The sequence below is a fragment of the Myotis brandtii genome, unplaced genomic scaffold, assembly GCF_000412655.1.
Source record: "Myotis brandtii unplaced genomic scaffold, ASM41265v1 scaffold684, whole genome shotgun sequence".
Taxonomy (NCBI): domain Eukaryota; kingdom Metazoa; phylum Chordata; class Mammalia; order Chiroptera; family Vespertilionidae; genus Myotis; species Myotis brandtii.
The window spans coordinates 599,881-622,155 of NW_005370673.1; the positions used below are offsets into that span (position 1 = coordinate 599,881).

The following is a 22,275-nucleotide window of genomic DNA, read 5'->3' on the forward strand; positions in this document are numbered from 1 at the left end:
AACTAATACAAAATAATATTGGATATAAACTGTAATTAAAAAATAAAATTTAAGTAAAAACAAAAGAATAAGCATTGATAACTGTGCTAAATATATTATATATAAACTAGAGTTTTATGACAAATAGTTCCTGGGTAGGAGAATAAAAATTAAACCAAAGCACAAATGTTTTATTTCAAACCAAAATTTTAATGTTTATTTGATTTTCTAGTTTTACTTAACGTAGGTTGAATGCCAATAAAAACTATATAAAGTACTCTTAAGTTTTATTGAGAGTGTTTAGTTTCTGTGTTTCATTTAATGCTCTGCCTGTTTAGTTATGCCAGGTGTGTTTTTTAGAATCATCCAGTCTGTGCAGAATTTAGAGTGACTAGGCTCTTCCAACCACGAACTTACAGAGGGACATCTCAGAAGTATTCCTTCGTGTTGTGGTGACAATGCTGTGCAACCTAACCATTGACATACTGTAACAGCTTAGAATAACTGTGATAATAGAAAATGTGAGTTTCAGAGTTTACATAAGCACTGCACATTTCATAGAGGTTTCATAACTGAATAATAATAATTAAAAAAGAAAAGCATGTGCTGTAGCTCAAAAACCAGCTCAACCTCTGTCGAGTTGGTCATATGCACTTACTGATGATTTTATTAGAAAGGATTAGTTTTAAACATAAAGACAGTAAGACTCCAAGACATGAGAAGTTGAATACATGATATCAATCCATACTTTACCATTATTGGAAATATTACAGTATTACCTAAGTTATTAAAGAAAGAATGGGAATAGTATACTGTATTCTTCATATCAGTGTGCTTGTTAATTTTGTTTTTTTAACAACAAATGAAAGAGTACAGATTTTGCTACATCAGGCATTCCATTTATAGTACAGTTCTTTTGAAAATATAAAGGGTGTTCCAAAATTCACGCAAGATTTGAATTTTGCGTGAGCATTAACAACAACAACAAAAAATAAAAGCCTAATTTTACTTGGTTTATTGAATCAGATTCTAATATCTGTTGCCCTTTGATTTCAATCCCTTCAATTTGATAAGCATTACCAAGTACCAATTATGGCCCAGGAGCAGGGACAATGAAGACCAATGAAGACCACGGCTTTGTGTATGTGCCAGCAAAGCGGTGGAGGCCATTTACCCGATGTGCTATTCCATACATAACCCTATACTGTATACTTTATGAATCAATAAAAAATACAATTTTTAATTATATAAACCTGTGTTCTATCAAAATTACTTCTTGTGTGAATTTTGGGACACCCTTTACTTGATAATAAAGTGTTAAATACTGAATGTTTTATTTTTTTGAGAAAGAATATTCAAGCATGAGATTTATGCAAAATCATTTGTGTGCATAAGAAAACTGCAATTGATGCTGTTTCTCTTAATTTAGATGTATCAATAGTTTTGCAAAATTCTGATGAAATTTTTTGTCCTAAAGTAAAGTCACTGGATGTACCACATGGGAATAGATTTTTGCTTCTGAGCATAATACCACCATTATTAATAGAACTCAAGTATCCTAAATGTAACAGCTTTTAAATTTTATATTAAATGGACATTATTCATTGGTAATTACTACTTTCTGAAGTTCCCAAGCTGAACACTCATTCTACTCAAAACACAACGAAATGTTGCTGGTTGTATTTCCCAGTACTTCATCGGGTTCTGGAATAAACTTATTGCACTGTATAAAGATTTCTTCATCTTTGGCACTGTTGGGCAGAAATCATTCACTCCCACTTTCGTAATTGAATTCGAATGAAGGAAGATTATCTGTTGTAGTAGGAATAAGGATGGATTTAAAATACATAGTAAATGTGAAAAGAAGATAGTCTATTTTTAGTTCATGGGTTTATTTTATACTGACTTGAATGTATTTCACTTAAAATACATGTACTCATTTATGCTTGTTAAATACTTAATTTAACAACTCGGGTCCATGCGTTATATACAGAAGTGCTCTATGTGTGAAGTGTGGCGTCAGACTCACGCCGAGGCCTGGAGCACTCGCCTGCTCGGCACCACTCTTCTCTGCACAGCTGCAAGTGTGTGTGGGTTGCCTCAGTGCCATATTGGCAGCAATACGTTTAAAGTGTTAGACACGAACAGAAGAATGGGATTTAATGCTTTAAGAATTAGGCTTGCAATATGAGTGTGAAGAATTGTTAGCATTTTATGTGATTAAGGGAAAGAATTATAGAGCCGCTTTTTTGTAAGTTTGTTTTATAGAAAAAATATGTCTGTCGACATCTTAAATACATATCTGCAATACATCATCATAGTTGAATCTTTATTTGCACCAGTGGACAAAATACAATTTTATAGGCTGTGTATATGTCTTTAAATTAAATTATTACTCAGAGTGGACAATATAGAAACTTTCCTTCATTCCCTTAACATCCCTTTAAATTCCTTCTTTGGTCTTTTTCGGGAACTGAGATTTCTGGGAAGTAAAAACAATCTACTTAACTGACAGCATTTGGCATATAAAAAAGTAGGAGCCTTTTGCTGGACAAGCTAAGTGTTGGTTCTGGCTGTTAGGCATGAGAACTCGAGGCATTACTAAAGCCGTTCAGTTTGGCATTGGAGTCCCTGTGCCCTGTGTCTCAGGGATTCTGTGACGATGCTTTCTGAGCTGTGCATTTCTCGCAGCTCAGTGTCAGGGCGAGGGGTTGTTTCCCCAGCCCTGGTCTCACTGGGAATGGGAAGCAGTGCTGGACAGGGTCTGTTGTGGACATTCACTGAATTGTGCCATTATGACTTGTGTTCTTCTCTGTTTGTGTTATAATTTTATTTGATGTTTAAAATGCTAGCAAGATTATGGGTAGATTTAAGAGCTTCCAAAGCTGGGATCAGAGCTATGGAGTAAGTAGGCAAAGATGGGACAGCTCAAGAGAGGAAAGACTCAGGTCATGCTCGCTGGTTAACAGTAGACATTGAAATGGAGCATTTGAAAAATTCAAAGCAAAAGTGATAACCTTGAGATGAACACCTACATATAGCACTTCCATATTGATGGCTTGTATCTGACAGGAGTGTAGTTAACAAAACTTGTCTAAAGATAAATAGGAAAGAAATCTAGAGGCAAGTAGCTCAAAGCCTAGTTTTGGTCTCCACATGTTTTTGCTTCTTGGAAAATGAGAACATTGTATATTATAGCAAGGAAAGCATATGAAGAAAATGGGCTAAAGTGAAGTGGGGTTAAATAGGGATTCTTTATTTGAGGTCCATAGGTGAGAATCGGGGAGATCTGTGAAACTTAAAATTCCGTGCAAAATATTGTCTTCATTTTTGTTCTTGGGAATCTTTATATTCGATTCTCCAAGGACTCTGTGGTCCCTCCCTCATAAGTTAGGAGTTGTCAAACTAGAGGGGAAAGATTTCTAATAATGAAAAACAAGAAATGTGAACCTATGATGTTCCAAATACAGACTTTTGATTTTATATTCTTGCCTTAATTTTTAAAGAAGCATACACTTCTAATCTAGCACCGCATTGGTAGTGAAAATACATAGGACCTTGTCCCCAGGGTCTGCCTTCATGAAATGTTTTCAGAGTGAAAGGATATGTGATTCTACTTGGTTTCCTCCCGCCCAGTCCTGCCGTTACAGAGCCACTGCCATCCCAGAACCCTGAAATTCGTTGTCCCTCTGCCACTGGGCCTTAGTCTCCGCGGGAGAACGGGCAGGATGGAAATGGGTACCTGCGTGTACTAGTGATGTTTCTGTGGAAACCCTTCTCTCATGCTCTCTTCCTTGACCCTTGCTACTTACTTGGTCTGTGCTTTAGGTACTAATAAGCTTCATAAAAACAAAGAAAAGCACGCATATCTACAAAACACAAGTAGAATGTTTTACCTGGAGGTATTTCAACTCCTGTAATCCTGAAGGGATTTTTTTTAGTTTATTGTGTTCCAGGTGTATTTCTCTTATGCGTGGTATGTTAGCAAGACTCCCATTTTCAATATCTGTGATTCTGTTGTTTCCTAGGCCCAGCCTAAAAATGATATAAAATTCATCAACCCTTAAGCAGATAGTGTGATCAATTCAGCTCAAAACACAACTGAGTTAGAAATATAAACCTTTCCTATTTATATTTATATTTGTGTTCAGAGAAAGGTATTTCATGGTTTTATTTAACAGCCCTCTCCACTGTCAGAAAAATCTCTATGTAACTTATATTTTAAAAAAGGAACATTTGAAAAGTGTCATCTGCCCTGGCCGGCTTGGCTTAGTGGTTAGAGCATCGGTCTGCACACCAGAAAATGAAGGGTTCAATGCCTGGTCAAGGGCACATACATAGATTGCAGGTTCCAGGTTCGATCCCTGGCCCTAGTCAGGGAACGTGCAGGAGGCAACCAATCAATGTATCTCTCTCATATTGATGCTTCTCTCTCTCTCTTTCCTCCTCCCCTCTCCCTTACAAATCTCCCACTGCCTCTAAAAATCAATGAGAAAAATATCCTCACTCCTTGGGCGAGGATTTAAAAAAAAAAGTAAAGTGTCTTGTGATTCTACTTGGTGCCCTCTTTCATCACCAAGACAGAGTAGTAGCAGTTCCTTCCAGTTTTCCCTTCACACTCTCCAGTAGCACCAGCAATAATCTTCATTAGGTCCCTACACACATTCTCCAGGAAATTTCATGAATATTCATCATATAGACTACCACTTGCAAGTAAGGATTTGGGGAACTTTTACCTTTGCAGATCTTTGTATCGTTTAAAATCCTCGAGTTCCACATTTGAAATTTTATTATAATCTAAATGAAGCTCTAATAAAGTTGATGGTAGCTCTAATGATAAGGAAAGAAATGTATGTTAGATCAAGAAAGATCAGCCCCATTGGTTATTTACTTGTTGAGATTCACATTATAGCCTTAGGTAATTTTTTAGGGATCTGTTGTTTTTTTTTAAACTTTTTATTATGGAAAATTTCAAACATATACAAAAATGGAAGCTAGTATTATGAACCACCATGCTGTTGCCAAGTTTCAACAATTATCTTAATTTTTCCAATCTTGTTTTATCTACCCCATTAGTTATTGATTATTTTTTAATTGAATTTTTGGGTGACATTGATTAATAAAATATCAGTTTCAACTGTACAGTTCTGTAATACAACATCCGTATATTGTATTGTATTGTGTGTTCACCACTCAAAGTCAAGTCTCCTGTCACCCTCTCTTACCTCCCCGCTCTTCCCCTGGTCATCACCATACTGTTGTCTGTGTCTATTAGTGTTTGTTCTTTTTTTTGTTTGTTTTGCTTAATCCCTTCACCTTTTTCATACAGCCCCCCAACCTCCCTTCCCTAATTATTGATTATTAAAAACAATTGATTTGTTTTTATTCATTTCCCTAATGATCTCAAATATATTGTTGATTTGTTCAAGTCAGTATCCTAATAAAGTTTATCCAAGTACATTTATTTGGTTCTTAAATCTGTTCTCCTGTTACATTCTCCCTCTTCTATTGATTCGTTTCAGATATTGATTTGTTTGAGATATGCATTTGTGGATTGGGCTAACGACTTCCACAAGGTAGTTTATCATGGTCCTCTAGCCCCCTTACTTCTTAGGACCTAGTAGTTAGATTTAGAGTCAGACCAGATCAGACTCAGAGGAGCCCTTTCCCTGATGGTCTGAGCAGTCGTTGGTGCTGCTGGGTCCATTACTTCTGTAAGAACGGGAACATGGGCCGCCGTTGTTCCTCAGTGGTAGAGCATCAATCTACGAACCAAGAAGTCATTGTTCGATTCCCGGTCAGGGCACATGCCCAGGTTTTCGGCTCCATCCCCAGTGGGAGGGGTGCAGGAGGCAGCAGATGTTTCTCTCTTATAATGTTTCTATCTCTCTATCCTCCTTTCTTCTCTCTCTAAAATCAATAAAAACATTTAAAAAAAAAAGAATGGGAAAATCACGATGATTTTCCTGATTTTGTCATTCTTTAAGTATTAGGTAGAATTCTTCTCTAAAGAATTTTCCTTATTTATTTACTATGTGATACAGTTTTACAGAAAAGGCAGCATAAATGCTCAATTCTTTCAAGAAATGAATTAGTACAATGCCCAGAGGTGACCAGTGAATTTTTTAAATATCACTATGAACACGTGGTTTTTTACTCTATTTGATATATTTGGTCCATTACAATATTTATTCTTTTCAATTAGCAGTAGTTTCTGCATAAATCAAGAGAAGCATCTCTCTCTTTTTTAAATCCTCACCTGAGGATATTTTTCCATTGATTTTTAAAGAGAGTGGAAGGAGGGGGAGAGACAGAGAGAAACATCAATGTGAGAGAGACACCCTATTGGTTGCCTCCCACATGTGCCCTGACCGGGGCTGGGGTTTGAGCCTGCAACTGAGGTACATGCCTTTGACCTGCATTGAACTTGGGACCCTTCAGTCCGCAGGCCAATGCTCTTTCCACTGAGCCAAACTGGCCACGTGTGGGCGCGCACGTACAGTGCGATTGAAACTTCGTGGCCCATGTGCAGAAGTCGGTATTTTGTGGAAGAGCCACACTCAAGGGGCCAAAGAGCCGCATGTGGCTCGCGAGCCGCAGTTTGCCGACCACTGAGCTAGGGCAAGAGAAGCATCTCGTAATTGCTTACTCTGCCAGTGCCACCTGGCCCATGGCAGTTACTCTGTGAATGCTTGCACCTTCTCTTCTTCAACCTGTGTGTTCTGACCCCAGGCCTCCCCAGATTAATTGAAGCTGGAATATAAGATAGTAACCAGAAAATTAAGTTAGATTTTATTTTATTCTATGTCGGACCTGGTATTGTATGTAATACTTAGTATTAAAAATGTAAAGTATTATTTGTCAAATAAGGGTTTTAGTTAACTCGCTGAGAAAGGTGTTCTATTTTTCAACTCTTGCTGAAACATTTCCTTCCTATATTGGTGGCAAAGACTGATGAAGGTAGTTAAAACATCCTTATAAATATCAATATTCTTCATGGCTGAGTTTATGTTGATTCCAGAATCTATTCTGAATTTTAAAAGTAAATAAACTAGAGAGCAGGAAAATAATTCTAAACCGAGAGTGTTCTAATTTCTTGAATTCTGATTAGTTGAACCTAATTACATTTATGAAACAACTACATACTCACTTCAATATGTAAGAGAAAAGGTTCTCTTTTCAAAGACTTTATATATTAGTTGAGCAAATGCATACAAAAATCACTAGAAAAAGTTCACAGAGTGTGCTAGCCTACTCTAGAATATTTTATAGCAAGTCAAAGAAGAGAAATATCTGCTCATCTGGAGGAGGCAGGGAAACTTCTTGGGTTTGTAGAACTTAAGGGGACTTCTCCCTAGGCCTGAAGAAGGTAGGTAACCAAAATGAAAAGTGTAGGCTCTGGAGGATAAGTGAGCAAAAGTATGAATTTGGGTAGAAGCTCATTGACTGCCAACAAATATCAGCATACTTTTATACAGGTATTTCTATTCCTGTCCTATCTTCAAACAAGCCTCTCCTCCCCTCCACACAATACCATTTATTATAAAGTAGGATTTTCCAAATGAATAGGAAGAAAACAGTTTCACTCTCTTTATGTTAACTTGTCAGGTATGGTAGGGACTTGTTCATCCTGCCACAAGGGGCAGTGATGGTTGAATTATAACATTTAGGCAGTCTGCCTTAACATTTTGTTGTTGTTGTTAATCCTCACCTGAGGATATTTTTCCATTGATTTTTAGAGAGAGTGGAAGAGAGGGGGAGAGACACACAGAGAGAAACATCAATGTGAGACACATCCAGTTAATGGTCATTTAAGGATGGCATTAAAAAATACGTTATTTTACACAAAGTGAACACAAACCTTTAGGAATTGAGGTCAGTTTTGCTTCTGCGATTCTGACATGGAACACTGTCAGCCCTTCAAACGCCCCTGGCTCAATCCCATTGTTGTCGAGAGGGTTTGCACTCATTTCTGTGGGGGAACGACATGACTTAGCGGGTGTTGTGTAAGGAGCCCACCCTGCAGGGATGCACATCCCAGAAAGCAGGTGCGTGCTAGGCTGTTCACTCATTGTGTCTGCTTCTGTTTCCTTACTTCTCGGTCAGTCTCAGAAAAAAGACTGCTTTGTAGGTTGGACTACAATAACAGGTTTACCATTTTGCTTTCAATTACTAAATCAATAATTTATCATTCTCTTCCAACCATAAGCATGGTCAAGGATTCATTGTAGTAATATTACAGTAGAAAAAAGATCAGCTTTCATATAATTCAAAATATTTGTTTGCCAGTATACATTAATTTGTTACCTAAACTTTTAAAATTATTAGTCAATAAGAATTGTTACTTGATTAACGGAAAAAATAACCAAGGAAATGCCAGTAAGTGAGGCTATTTGGGAAGGGCAGGTACTTGGCTGAATTAAAGTGCATAAATGAATAAGAATATTGGTTGGGAATTTTGAATGGATGTTGAGTGGGGAGATGGCATGGTTATTCCATGGGTGCAAAAGAAAAACAGAGTGGAATTTAAAATGTACAACAACAAAAGTCCTTAGCTCAGTAATCTTAAAGCAGTTAATGAAAAGTTAGATGTACATTCCAGACAGTGTCTGAATGAACTTTCTGTACTGTATTTGAGTAGTTTGTTCAGTACATTTAGAATACTACCTTTAAATTTAATGATTAACAGATTTTACCGATTAGGGAGCAGTCAGAAAACAAAAACTATACTACTTATTTAAGAGAGGAGTCTAAGAGCTTGTGTGTGTGTATTACAAAAGGCATCTTTCAGTGCTATACAGTTTTACATTTTATTTGATTTGTAAGTGGCTTATCTAGGTAAAGAATATTAGATTCAAAAATTTTTTAGAAATTATCAGTCTTAAAGGTTAATAAGCATAAAAATCTCTGCCTCTATGTATTACTTATAATTTCTAAATGTCTCATTTATTTGCAAAAACTTACCCAGAACATGTAAAGCATTCATCCCTTTGAATGTTTCCTTTTGTATTTTCTTAACCTTATTATCATGAATTCTGAGTTCTGCTAATGATTTAGGAAGATTAAGTGGTATTTCATTTAGTTGATTGTGGGACAAATACAATCTTCTCAACTTCTTTGTGGTTTGAAAGGCTTTGGGGTGTATCTTTGTTAGCTTGTTGTTGTTCAGGATCAAAGCCTAGAAGAAAGATAGAAAGTTGCACCATATTAGGAAGCAGATTAACCTGCCAGTATACTGAGTTGGAAGAGTGCAAAGCTTTAATGAGTGGTTTTTGTGTCTTTGGTTTATTTTGAGGAGATGATGTGTTCACATGGCTGAGGCCCCTCTAGTTTCCACTTCTCTTTATGGCAGTGGTTGGTAGTGTTATCTTTATCTTACCTTAGAATCGGTTCACTCTGCAGAATTAAGTTTAACCTCACTTCTTTTGTGTTTCCTACTCTTTACCATTTTCCCCAGTATATAGACCCGTCGGAATAAGCTCCTACAAAGTGCCCTCAGACATATTTCAGATACTGGGGACATAGTGGGGATCCTGAGGAATGATTTAACCCTTTCTCAGTTCTGTGGGACGTCTCCGTGTGACAAGGCACCATCCCTTAGAGGAGACAACAACCCGATAGTAAAAACACTTGGAGCAGGTGACTCTGCCTTCTCCACCGCCAGCCCCTGTGCCAGCCCCTGTGCCAGCCCCTTGTGCCCTGTGGAGGGTGTTGGCTGCTATGATCTGGGTCCCCTGGGACGTGGGAACTTCAGAACCCAAACTGGGAAATCCTTGGCAGCCAGGACTTGTCAGTCACCCTAGTAATTATTTTCACTTCAAAATGAACGTTGCTTAATTCTTATTTTACTGCCAGGTTTTTGCAAGTGTTTCCCCAGGGGGAGGGCAGGTGGTGTAGCATTCCTCAGGCCTTTATCCCTCTCTGCTGCCCAGATCCTCCCATTCTTTCAGGCGGCAGCTCTAGGGTCATTCCTCTTATGAATGTTGTCCCTAGTCCCATTCTACAACAACCTTCCTGTGGTTTCCAGACTGAGTTAATACGCCTTTCTGTTGTTATTCATGTTGTTGGTATTGCACAGAAGAGATACAAATAAATGCTTTGACAGTTAAATTCTCTTTATTATTATGTTTAGCTATTTCCCTGTAGGCACTTTGCTTCTCCCTTTTCTATCTCTTCTTTCAGACATCATCAGTGCTGTTAGAATTTTTACCTGAGAAAAGGTAGGGCTAGGAGAACAAATGAAACTACAGTTGTTACCAAATGGTAACATGTACTCCTTTCTGAATGCATGATGCCAGTTATAACTTTGTTCTCTTTTCATTTGGTTACACTGCAGTGTGCAGTCAGGCAAGGGGGGCGGGGGGACATAACAACTTGATGAACCTTCACTCAACCCTTTGAGGTCAATTTAGCAAAAATTATGTCTTTTCTTCTGGTGGTGAGGAAATGGGCACAGTGCAGACAAGTGACTCGCCTGCTCTCCTGTCTGACCCGCCTGCCTGCCCTCCAGCCTCCCTTCCTATCTGTGCACTTCCTGTGTCTGCACTGCCAAGAGCCCACAGGGAATGTGTGCCTCAGGCAGGTCCTCCATCACGTCTGGGTGTGTTCCCCTCCCTGGGTAAGACATGCCATTGTCAGAGCTTCCTAAAAGGAGGTATAAGGAGTACACATGGGGTGAGAGTTCTGATGGCATGCCATCAAATGCTGCCCCAGCAAGTCAGGTGAGCAGGTTTTCTCCAGGTGATTTGTACTTTCAGTGTTGGCTTTCATATAATAACCAAAAGCCCCGATGCACAAAATTCGTGCAAGAGTAGGCCTTCCTGCCCCCGGCTGCCAGCACCAGCTTCCCTCTGGCACCCGGGACCCTCCGGCTGCCTGCAGGCACCCGGGACCCAGGCTTCCCTCGCAGCCACGGCTTCATCCGGAAGGATGTCCGGTCTAATTAGCATATTATGCTTTTATTATTATAGATTCCAAAAGGGGCAGTTACAGAGCCCTACCCAGTGTAGCTCTGGCTTCTAGGGAAGGCCAGACAATGAGAAAAATATTAGCCTTTTAGAAGTAGCCACTATGATGAGTGTGGCTGTGACAATGGGCTGGAGGTGACCTGTGAGGGCATGTGTGTGTGTATGTAAGGATCTCACTCACTCTCTAATGCTGTGTTGTTCTTGTGTAAGAACCACGAAGCTAAACAAGTAGCTGAAGCATAATATAGAGAATTCACAGAATATCTAAAAACATTTTTATTCTCTTTACACACAGGCACTGATGACACTAATTAAATAAATGTTTTGAGATATGTAATGTACTCACAGGTCAAGTACAGAGCATGTGCTCTGCAGCAGGACTTTGTCCAGTCTGGAAACACTGCGCTGGTGGCAACCATAGTCAGTGGCTGTACGCTGCACTAACATGGACTCAATGACTGTTCTGAATTCCACCCCTTTACACCTGGGCTGGGCTTAGAAGGTAAGCTGCCTTCCCAGTGGACACTTCTGAAGGCACCAAGATTTGAGCCCAGTTGTGCCTTACTGTAGAGCACTGCACTCACCCTCCAATACAGTGCCCCCTCGAAACTGCGCCCTAAGAGACCATCAAGGCGCCTAAGATGGCTTTGCCATCTTCTTATTCTTCCTTCCCACTGATTGACAGGACTACATGTGGAAGAAGTCCCTGGAATACTCCTAAAGTGCAATAATGTTATGACAAATTAAGTTTAAAACTTCTTATGGTTTTGGTATTAAATATGACATTAAATATTCTTGTGGTCGTATAGCTGAAAATAGGTTAAGAAGTGGTAGAAGCATTCATAGGCTCTATTTCCAACTTATGAGGGTAGAATGATGGCCTTGCCATCACCACAGTCTCTGTGGTCTGTCCTGAACAGGCAGACTGGATGGATCCTGGGTGGAATCCATTGTGCCATTTCTGTTTCTGACTGTCTTAATATTTAAGTGACACCTTGGTTATATGATAAATATATGCTCTTCCAGTTTCTCTGTCCCTTTCTCTCTCTCTCTCTCTCTCTCTCTCTCTCTCTCTCTCTCTCTCTCTCGGAAACTGGTATGTATGGGCTTAACCACATCTGAGCTGTCTGCATGGTACGTTTGAAAGGCCCCAGGAGCCCAGATGTTGAAAGTGCAGAGAAGAGTGACTTTGCAGGGGGCTGACCTGGCTCCCTTCCAGGCAGGTTTGGGATGAGGACTGAGCAAGAGAGCCTAGTAGAGAGCACCCCTCTTGGTGCCTAGGACATGACCAGCCTGATCTTTTAGCTGAAGGAGGTAACAGGCCTACTTGGATGGCAGCAGGAGACATGTGGGCGTGGTGCCTCTAACTTCTCCTCTAACTTCACTGCAGTTGCCACGCTTTGAATTTCTTCACTCCAGCACAGCATGAGGATGTGGAAAGTGGCCTGGAAGAGCAGAACTGGCTGAGCACCGTGCTGAGGGGAGAGGGACACCCTATGACAGTGCGGAGTCAGGCTCTCCCCAAACTTAATTGCAAATTAAATTAGAAATTTTACTTGCCAAAACCTAGAGTCTCAAAATGTAAAAATTAGAAATAAAAATCTTTTAAATCTTAGAAAATGAAAATGTTAATAAGTACAGTAAAGAATTTTTTAAAAAATCTTTCGAGGTCTAGAGACAAAAGCCATGGAAATATATATTGTCATTTAGATATATTGCATGTGCCACTGTTAGACATTTATGGTGCCTTAAGTCAATTGGTTTGGGTACCCATTTCCTTAACACTGTATGCTAATAAGTTCCTGTAAATACTCATAATGTTCTTCATGTTAGTGTATAGTGACTGTGACTACCTAAATAGATCATAAGCTCATTTAAGGACCATTTAGTTAATTCTTATCCCACTGCCTTTCACCTGATTGTTTTCAGTAAACATCAGTTGAATTAAATCTATAATTTTTCATTAACCAGAACACCACTGAATAGCCAAGTTTCTGTTCTCCTTCACACAGAAAAGTTAGACTTACTTACACAAACACAATACGAGTGATTATTTTAGCAGTGATAGAGATTTTCACGTAAATATTTGAAAATATGAGCATATATTCTTACATAAAGTGAAGTGAGTCCTTTAAAATCATTTTCTTTGATTTCCTTAATTTTATTGTTTTGAAGGTCAACCATTCGAGTATCCAATGGGATGTTGCTTGGGACAGAGGACAAGCCTGAGAAATAAACAAACGTTAGATGTACACTCTTTGCTTAGAGGAGATGGCTGATATGTTAGGCTGTGCACTTGTTAAAGTCCATGGTTACCATTAATAACAGATGACTTAACATGTAACGTATGACAAAAACATTGTTCTTTGGAAAGGCCTAGACCTTTTCCAGTCATTTATCTTTACGAGATGTCTGGCTGGTCCAGCCGTCACCACTGGACTGCTGCCTGGGGCCCTGGCGTGGAAGAGGCTCTAGGGGGGCTGGCTTCTGTGGGTGCACTTTGACTGAGGAGCATTCAAGTTCTTGGCACATTTTTGGTCTGTTGTGCTACTAAATTGGAGCCTATGGGTTTTGATCATTTTAAGAAACTACATCTTCTTTGTGTAGGTACTCAATAAATATTAATTCAATTATTTTAAAAAGGCTTAAATGATTTTTCCCTCTTGAATTAAAAAACAAAAAACAGCTCTAGCCGGTTTGACTCAGTGGATAGAGTGTTGGCTTGCAGATCAAAGGGTCCCAGGTTCGATTCTGGTTAGGGCTGGTGCAGAAGGCAACCTCTCTGTCTTTACCTCTCTCTCCCACTCTTCCACTCTTCCTAAAAATCAATGGAAAAATATCCTCGGATGAGGATTAAAAAACAACAACAAAACAAAAAAACTAGCAGAAAATTACCAGGAGCTGTAATGGTGCATGTCTTCCTTACTTTTTTTGCTTTTCCTGGATGGCTGAACATACCCAGCCCTGCTCATTGTCAGACTTTCCATACAGTAGTTATCTTGATGAGTATGGGGTCTTTTATTTTCCTCATATTTTATTGTTCAAATGTAACATGTAGAAAAGCTGAAAGAATTTTACAGTGAAAACCCATATTCTTTTTCTACCGTCAGCATTTTACTATACAAACTGTCCATCATTTCATCTTCTTTTCTGCATTTTAAAGTGGGTTTCAGATGTTAGTACAGTTAGTGGAGCTATCCTTCCTCCTGAAGGGCAGTGTTACATTTAATAGCCTCGCTGAGGACTTCAGTATCTAAATCTTGTGACTATGAATATTTCACAGCCTTCTCTCCTTACTTTAAGGTTGACAACTCTTTTAAGAAGTTGGACCATAGATACGAAAAGGGAAAGGGGGTTAGTAACGTGATGGGCTAACAAGTTAGCATTTTGTTAGATGATTCTGGTTTGAGAAAATGAAGTGGAAGGTCTTACAGGAAGCTGGGCGTCCTGCAGAAGGGCCGGTACCACGGATGCTGACAAGCTTCCTCCCACCCTGCCTCTGATGAAATTAGGAGGGCTGAAAAGAATTCCATGTTCTGAGGGAGAAGAGTGACAGGTACCCAAACGCTTTTCGTTGTCAGTGTCATGGGGAGGTGCAGTGTCTGCTGCTAATGGTGAGGTGTCATGTTAAGGTCTGTGCCAGTACAGATTTCGTTCAGTAGATTTTTATTTTATAAGCTAATGTTCAGGGGAACACTATTTGCAGATAGCTGTCTGTCTGGAAGCTGGTGGTTTGCAGCTCTCTGATGACAGGCTTGTCCTGGAGCAGAGCTGGGGAGCGGCTAGGAAGGCCTTGGCCTAAGGATGCTGTGCTGACGATGCGCATCCTCATAGTCATAGCCACGGTGAGCCAGCCCAGTTCACACCCAGCGGTGTCAGTGTTTCTTGCCTGGGATGCAGCTTCGAAATGACAGTACATTCTGATATTTCCTAACTATAGCCGTTTCTCATGACAGGGTCTGTCTCAGCCTCTGAGTGTCTCCTTTCTGCTGCTCTTCCACACTCTTGCTGCTGTGCTTCCAGACTAGCTTTTCTCAAACATCACTTCATCTTATCATCCCCATCACAGCAATGCCAAATGTAGAGCTTAAAAACCATTTCTTTCTAACCTATATATTCCATTAAGATTTTCCCACTGATCCTAGTTCATAATCTTAACGAATGCTTTCTGTTCACCTCTCGTACTGTCCCTTAGTAGCACACTTGTTAAAGTCTCTGGAGTGGATTGCAACAAGCTTTGGCCAGTGCCCAAGTGCCATAGCCACAGGACGAGGCACCGAGTGCTCAGACTCACTCTGCAAGCGGCCCTGATGGCCCCGGCCCCTGTGGAGGGGTGCTAGACCTTGGCTTCCTGCAGTGTGACACATTTGAGTCACCCCTCTTTTGGAAATAGCTGAATACAGCAACTCTTCATGTAAATCCTATCACATCCTCTTTTTGAGCAGGGTCTGAGTGTGCCCCTCTATTTGAGAACACATTAAAGTATTAAAAAAATAAAATAGCAGAGAATTACACATTTTTAACAGACTTTAAAAAGTAATTTAGTTCAGCCACTTCTTGTATAGACACTTCTATACTCAAATCACTAAAAACAAATAGGGAATTGTCTTTAAATGAGACTTCACAACTCTGTAACCTGTTCATTGTCCTGGACAGTTGATTAGTTTTTTAGTGTAGAGTTTTACTAGAAAGCACAATCTCAACCTTCTGGTACCCTAAGGTGAAGAAACTGCAGTAACATCCATTCCTTCTGAAGGAAATGAAATCGAAGCATTTTGGTTCAAATTTGGGTAGAGAAGTAAATGTTTTATATATGAAATTCTCATGGTTTTCCTCTGATTTTCTAGATTTTTAAAATAAGTTTGCATGTACTTTGTGGTTTGTTATACTTTTCAAAAATTAAATTTTGTCAGAATAGCATTATTCTCCAAAACACGTTGACATGTTCTTACCTAGATCAGAGCAGTGCACAACTCTTGAGTAGCACTGGCATCCAAACGGACATGTTGGAAACAGATCGAATGGGAAGAAGGAGTTAATTGGCTCTCTTGTTGGAAAAAGAGAGTTGTCATCATCACCGTCACCATCACCTTCATCTTCCATGTCCTTCAGCATCATATTCTTCAGCGTCATGTATGAAGGACGAAATAAGGGTTTGGCAGAGCACAAAGCCAAGAAAACCAGGAGCACACACTCCTTCATGTTGTCTTGTGTACAGGGCCAGTCTAAGACTAAGTAGACATTGAAGATTAAGTTAACAGTGAAACACAATTCTGCAACTGAACTTTTCTCAGAAGTGTCATTCTTGTCCACCCGAGAGTAAATTTTGCAACCTTTTAGAAAGCAATTCAGCAGTAAGCATTCAAAACTTTAAAAAGATTTTTGTTTTTCATCCAGTATTTATGCTTTTAGAATCTAATCTCAGGAAGCAATGCTAATGTGCATAAAGATGTTCATTATAGAATTATATATGACTAGAGTCCTGGTGCACGAAATTTGTGCACTTGGGGCAGGGGGTGGTCCCCTCAGCCCAGCCTGTGGCGTCTTGCAGTCCAGGAGCCCTCAGGGAATGTCTGACGGCTTAAGGGGAGCGGGCCTAAGCCAGCAGTCGGACATCCTTAGCGCTGCCGCAGAGGCAGGAGAGGCTCCCGCCACTACCACTGTGCTCGCCAGCTGTGAGCCCAGCTTCTGGCTGAGCGGTGCTCCCCCTGTGGGAGTGCACTGACTACCAGGGGGCAGCTCCTGCATTGAGCGTCTGCCCCCTGGTGGTCCATGCGTGTCATAGCAACTGGTCATTCCACCATTGGGCCGAAACCAACTCTCTGACATCCCCCGAGGGGTCCCAGATTGTGAGAGGGTGCAGGCCAGGCCAAGGGTCCCCACTGGTGCACAATCGGGGCTGGGGATGGACGCGGGAGGTTGGCCAGCTGGGGAAGGACCGCGGGAGGGCTCTAGGGCATGTCTCACTCTGTCCCGATCGGCTGGACCCCAACAGCAAGCTAACCTACCGGTTGGAGTGTCTGCCCCCTGGTGGTCAGTGCACGTCATAGCAACTGGTCCACCGGTCAATTGTCTGCCCCTTGGTGGTCAGTGAACATCATAGTGAGCAGTTGAGCAGCCTTAGCATATCATTAGCATATTACACTTTGATGGGTTGAACCGCTGATGGGATGACCGGACACTTAGCATATTAGGCTTTTATTATATAGAATAGCAAAAAATTAAAAATGGCTAAAGGGAAATAGTAAAGTGAAATATGGTATATTCTTGAAATACTTTGTAACCTATAAGATATTTTCACAGCCCCAGCCGGCTTGGCTCAGTGGATACAGCGTCAGCCTGCGGCCTGAAGGGTCCTGGGTTCGATTTCCGGTCAAGGCCACATGCCCAGGTTGCGGGCTCAATCCCCAGCGGGGGGCATGCAGGAGGCAGCCAATCCATGATTCTCTCTCATCATGGATGTTTCTCTCTCTCCCTCTCCCTTTCTCTGTCTGAAATCGATAAATATATTTTTTAAAAGATATTTTCACAGATGTTTAAAATTATGAAATATTATTTTTTAAGGAAAAACAAATATAAAAATTTATACTTAGCAAACAAACAAAAACCCTGACACAAATATATCTAATTGATGATAATATCTGGGTGGTAGAATGATGGATGACTTCTTGTGTCTTTTTCTTTTTTTACTTTATAATGAACAGTAAGTGCAACTTTTAAAAAAAGTTGATTTTGAGAGACAGAGAGGAAGGGAGAGGGAGAGAGAGAAGCATCAATGTGATAGTGACACAGAGGTCAGCTGCCTCCTGCATGCCTCCATTGGGGGTCAGGGATTGAGCCTGCAACCTGGGCAGGTGACCAGGAATGAAACCGGCTACTTTTGAGTGCACAGGACAATGCCCAGCCAACTGAGCCACACATCTGGGGTTGATAGGAAATTCTTTATGTTAAAACCAAGAATGTCTTCTAGCACATTTTTCTCTCTTTACTAATTTTGCCTTCTATTAGCCATGTAAAATTAATCTTATATTTTTGTATTCTTATATTCTGGTTACTTCAAAAGAGAAGTCAGGCGAACCTTGATTCCACAAGGAACTCACCATTTACAGCAGGGTGGGGAACCTTCTTTCTGCCAGGGGCCATTTTTATATATAAAACATCATTCATGGCCACACAAAATTATCAACTTAAAACAAACCTGCTATATTTGGTCAAACATTTAATTAACTCACCCCAAATGCCTTTGGCAGGCCCAGACCAAATGATTTCTTGGGCCTATGGCCCTCGGACCAGACGTTCTCTTTATCAGTAGAAAAATATGGAATGTCCAGGAGGGAATACTGCATAGTAATGTTTTCCCCCCTATTATTCATAAAGAATATAAGAGAATATTCTCATTTAATATGATGTGACTTTTAGTTGTTTGTCCTTATTTTAAGTTTTGAGTTTATTAATATGGCTTAGGCTCTTGCTTGATTAGTTTTGAAGGTATTTATATTGTGTTACTTATAAAACTAAAATTTGTCTTGTTCTAGGAAGACTCAGTATTTTCCCAATATAGACCAGTTTTGCCAGAGTTTCTTACTCATGGAGAGCTCTGGATTTGGGTTTCAAGTTTCCCTTGATCAGAATAATATTTGGAATGTGATTTCTGTGCTGATCCTGGTATTAACGGAGCTGTGGCTCATAGAGGCTCCTCCCTGGCCCTCTTTGCCTCTGAAGAAGCTGAGGCCAGCCTTCTCACTCCTGCACTGCCCACCTACTGTGTGGCTTTTGCCAAGTCCCAGGCCCACAGTGACTTCCAGACAGTAACCAAACTGTCCGAGGAGAGGCCGGGCTGAGAAGTTTTCCCAGATTCCCAGGATTGGCAACGGACCGAAGAAATGTCTTTCTGAAATTGCAAAGGCTCCTGTTTTCCACTTCAATGTTCCACAAACTTGGAATGGAAAATTTGTCTAAGTGAAATGGTATTTCCTGTCAGACACTATTATTAGGGAAATACGTTATTGCTTTTAAATCCCATGCTTGGCAGCTTTTCCCTTTGGCTGAAATATTTATATCAGTTCACAAGTGCCAGTATATCAATGTTACATAACATATTCTGCACCTTCAGAGGTGGAATCCAGACTAAATTCAGGTGTAAACCAGGTCAGTTAAACATCCAAGTATGCATTTGGAATCTTATTCACAGCACCTTTTGGTCGTGGAAACTGATACTTTTAGAGACTAGACTTTCCTTAAAGAAACAGTTAACTTTACCTTAGAAGTATAAATAACATCTGATAAAAGAACTTGTTGGCTGCTTTTCCAATTTTTGTCCATCAGTTTTTCAATGCCTTCTAGCAACCTAGCTGCTGTCTTAAAAAGCAAAAACTTCTTCTTCATTTTTCTGCCGTTCCCTATGGTTCCTTAAGACTTGTGCTTATAAATCAATCTGTTTTGTCTCGAATCTTAGATCAAGTATAAAATATTCTGTTTTAATATTTTTAATATGTAGTCGCTAGTTGTCATAGAGGCCTGAATGTCCCCTCATCTTCCCAGCACTACACAATGTTGTGAAATATGGAAAACAAAATATCAAGATGCTTTTGCATATGTGTGGGCTTTGGATTTACTTTTTTTAAACTATTCAATGATTCTTGGTGGGATTAAGTTTTAAAAGTACTTTATATTTTTTAGAGAGATCTAGACCCGTCAGGTTTCTCTGTGATTTAATCCTACACATGTGGCCACCATTCCTGGTTGTCACACCTCTGAGTAGGTTAACAAGAAAGAATGCTCTGCTCTATTTAAATTATGAGGAAATAGAATACCAAACACATTGTTTGATTTTCTTAAATCTAAGATTTAATACAAAATTTACTTTGGGATGGGACAAAAGAAAACTTTGTTTTAAATTCTGACTTTATGGATTTTTGGGAAAAGAAGTTCCTGATTTTTTATGTTGACTATAGAGCTAGTTAAACTGTTGCTGATCATTATTCTTTCTTGAAATTATACGGATTTCTGTTTTTACTGTACAGTGCCATTTCATCACCTAAGGATAAGGAAGACATTTATCAAGGGAAAATATGAACATTCAAATGTGTAACTAAAAATGAAATTTGAATAATTCATATATTTTTAAATACATTAGAAAAAATAGTTTTACATTTCAAAAGAAATATTTACTATTTCATTTAATGTATTTGTGATATTCTCAAACTTCCTTATCATTAATTATTAAGGTAATATTATTTTCCTAAAAGAAGATACAGATGTTTGTTTAAATGATTTTTTACAATTAACTTTGTTAGCATTTATGGTAAAGCACAATGATAGTTTTTCACTTAGCTGTAAAAAAAAGTCACAATTATATTGAAAATAAATTCATTATATGTAAAACAAAAAGCTAGAGTTATTTTAGGTTGCTATGTAATTAAGTACTGATTTTAAAGAAATTAAACAAACTTTAAACTTTATCCTATAATTTACAAGCATTTATGTTAATAATATTAATGTCCCTTTAGTATCGACTATAAGGTAATTGTCTACTGGTACATGAAAAAAACCCTCATGAAAACATACCTTGTAAGAAGAGAGCAAGTCCTCAAGAAAGTCGAGTTCCCCAGCATGTGCCACTTCTCTGCAGGGATGTCCTCATGTACTCTGCAAGGAGAGGAGGTGTCACATGTACAGAGGACCGTGTGGCTGCCCCTGGGGTAAGCTGCTTCCACAGATTAGCCCATGTTAGTGCCGAGAAGCAAGATTAAAGCTTGTTACTGCTCATGTGTTTTCCATCACTGTTTGTATTGTAGCCAAGACTTCTAGCTAAACTCTAGACGTCTACTGGAAGATTCTGAAGAAAAAGAGTGCTTAATAATACATGGCAGCTGGCCACTGAAAGTACATGAAGTCATTCAAGAAATCCTGATTTGAAAAAATACTCTATGAAATTCTTAAATGAATGCTTACAAATTACAAATTTAAAAATTACCCTATATAGTCCAACAAAATATTTATCAACCTTAGTAAAGAAGATGAACATTATTGAAGTATAAACCCAAACTCCAAGTGTATCTGAGACAGGAGCCATGCTGTTGTTTCCTTCTGTTGACAGAAGCTACCGCAGAGAGCATACTTCTCAAGATTTCCTTTCAAAGCTTTTAACCCTCCTACAGGCATGCTGGGAACTGCAGAGCAGGCCCCGTTAGTTCTGATATGGCATAGACACCTGGATCCAGGTGACACCTGCTTGGATTTTCCCTTTTCAAGAGAATATCAGCTGTGACAACAGTTTTTTAGGGAGGACTCTGGAGCAGAAAGACGTCATTCTCGGAGAAGAAAGGAACTGTTAGCATACACTTTCCCACTTACCCTGAGAGAATGCCCAATTCCTACATCAAGCAAGGCGCATCCTTCCAGAGAGGACATTGTCCTCCATCTGCTGAGAAAGCCCTCCAGTGCTGCGATGCCGAGGTCCTGGTGCTGCCGGGGTCCTGGCGTGCAGGCCTGTTCGCACAGCGAGCCTCCAGTCAGCAGTTTGTTCTCCTGCCGTAAAGATCTGACCATCTTCTCCCTCCTCCCAGAAAAATGGCAGCTCCAGCCAGAGAGAGAGAGAGAGAGAACGAGAACTGGCTCAGGTGTGTCGGGTGGCCAGCCCCACCCCAATAAACTACCCATTCTTGGGCCTGGAGGTGGACCGTCCCACGCACAGGCCCCAGGAGCCGCGGCTACCTGAGGGTGGCGGCTTCCGGTTTGGTGAGAATGCTTATGTCCTGTTGATTCAGTTATGTATAGTTCAGACATGGCTCTTGTTTTTGAACTAAACATGTTACCTTGATGAACTGGGAAATCGTGAAAGTTGATGTGATTTTATTAACCTGAGTTCCTGAGGCCCTTGGGCATAATCATATTTGTTATGCACAATGTTTTATTTTTTAACTTTTAGCAGAAGTATATGTGACAAAATATAAGCACATTATAATGGTACCGCTCAACTTCACAAACTGCACCCTGAGCAAAACCGCAGCGCGGCCAGAGCCTTCCCAGGCCCAGAGGCCTCCTGGCTCCGCACGCAGCCCTTCCTGGCGTCACGGGTGCAGGGCAGCCAGGCCGTGCTTTCTCTTCTGTGTCTGCTTTCTTCATTCAGCGTTAGGTTTTTGAGACCCCTCCGGGTCCTTTTGGTTAGCAGTTATTTGTTCGTTTTCATTATTGTATGGTGTTCTATTGTGTGAATATGCCACAAATTACACACTTGATATATAGTCAATGGGTTCTTTCCCATTTGTAGCGCGGCTATGAACATTCTTTGTCTGAGGCTCATGTGTATGAAGTTTTGTTATGTGCA

The 22,275-nt window shown here is 40.0% G+C and overlaps 2 protein-coding genes across 2 annotated transcripts in view; one reads left to right on the plus strand and one right to left on the minus strand.

Moving 5' to 3' along the window:
- CENPP (centromere protein P) overlaps positions 1-22,275 on the plus strand; it is a 222,340-nt gene that overhangs the window by 101,975 nt on the left and 98,090 nt on the right. The window lies entirely within an intron of this gene.
- ASPN (asporin) lies at positions 1,207-20,711 on the minus strand. Its single transcript, XM_005881657.2, has 8 exons — positions 20,514-20,711; positions 15,899-16,177; positions 13,059-13,171; positions 8,944-9,157; positions 7,841-7,951; positions 4,716-4,809; positions 3,876-4,014; positions 1,207-1,791 (listed from the first exon to the last, which is right to left on the minus strand). The coding sequence occupies exons 2-8, from the start codon at positions 16,146-16,148 to the stop codon at positions 1,594-1,596; spliced, it is 1,119 nt and encodes a 372-aa protein (XP_005881719.1). The 5' UTR covers positions 16,149-16,177; positions 20,514-20,711; the 3' UTR covers positions 1,207-1,593.

Excerpts from the sequence above, each read along its gene's own strand:
- ASPN (XM_005881657.2), bottom strand. The coding sequence starts at position 16,148 with ATGAAGGAGTGTGTGCTCCTGGTTTTCTTGGCTTTGTGCTCTGCCAAA. Across the intron at positions 4,015-4,715 it reads CGATACAAAGATCTGCAAAG|GCTGGGCCTAGGAAACAACA; the intron begins GTAAAAGTTCCC and ends TATCATTTTTAG. Across the intron at positions 1,792-3,875 it reads AGGAGTTGAAATACCTCCAG|ATAATCTTCCTTCATTCGAA; the intron begins GTAAAACATTCT and ends CTACTACAACAG.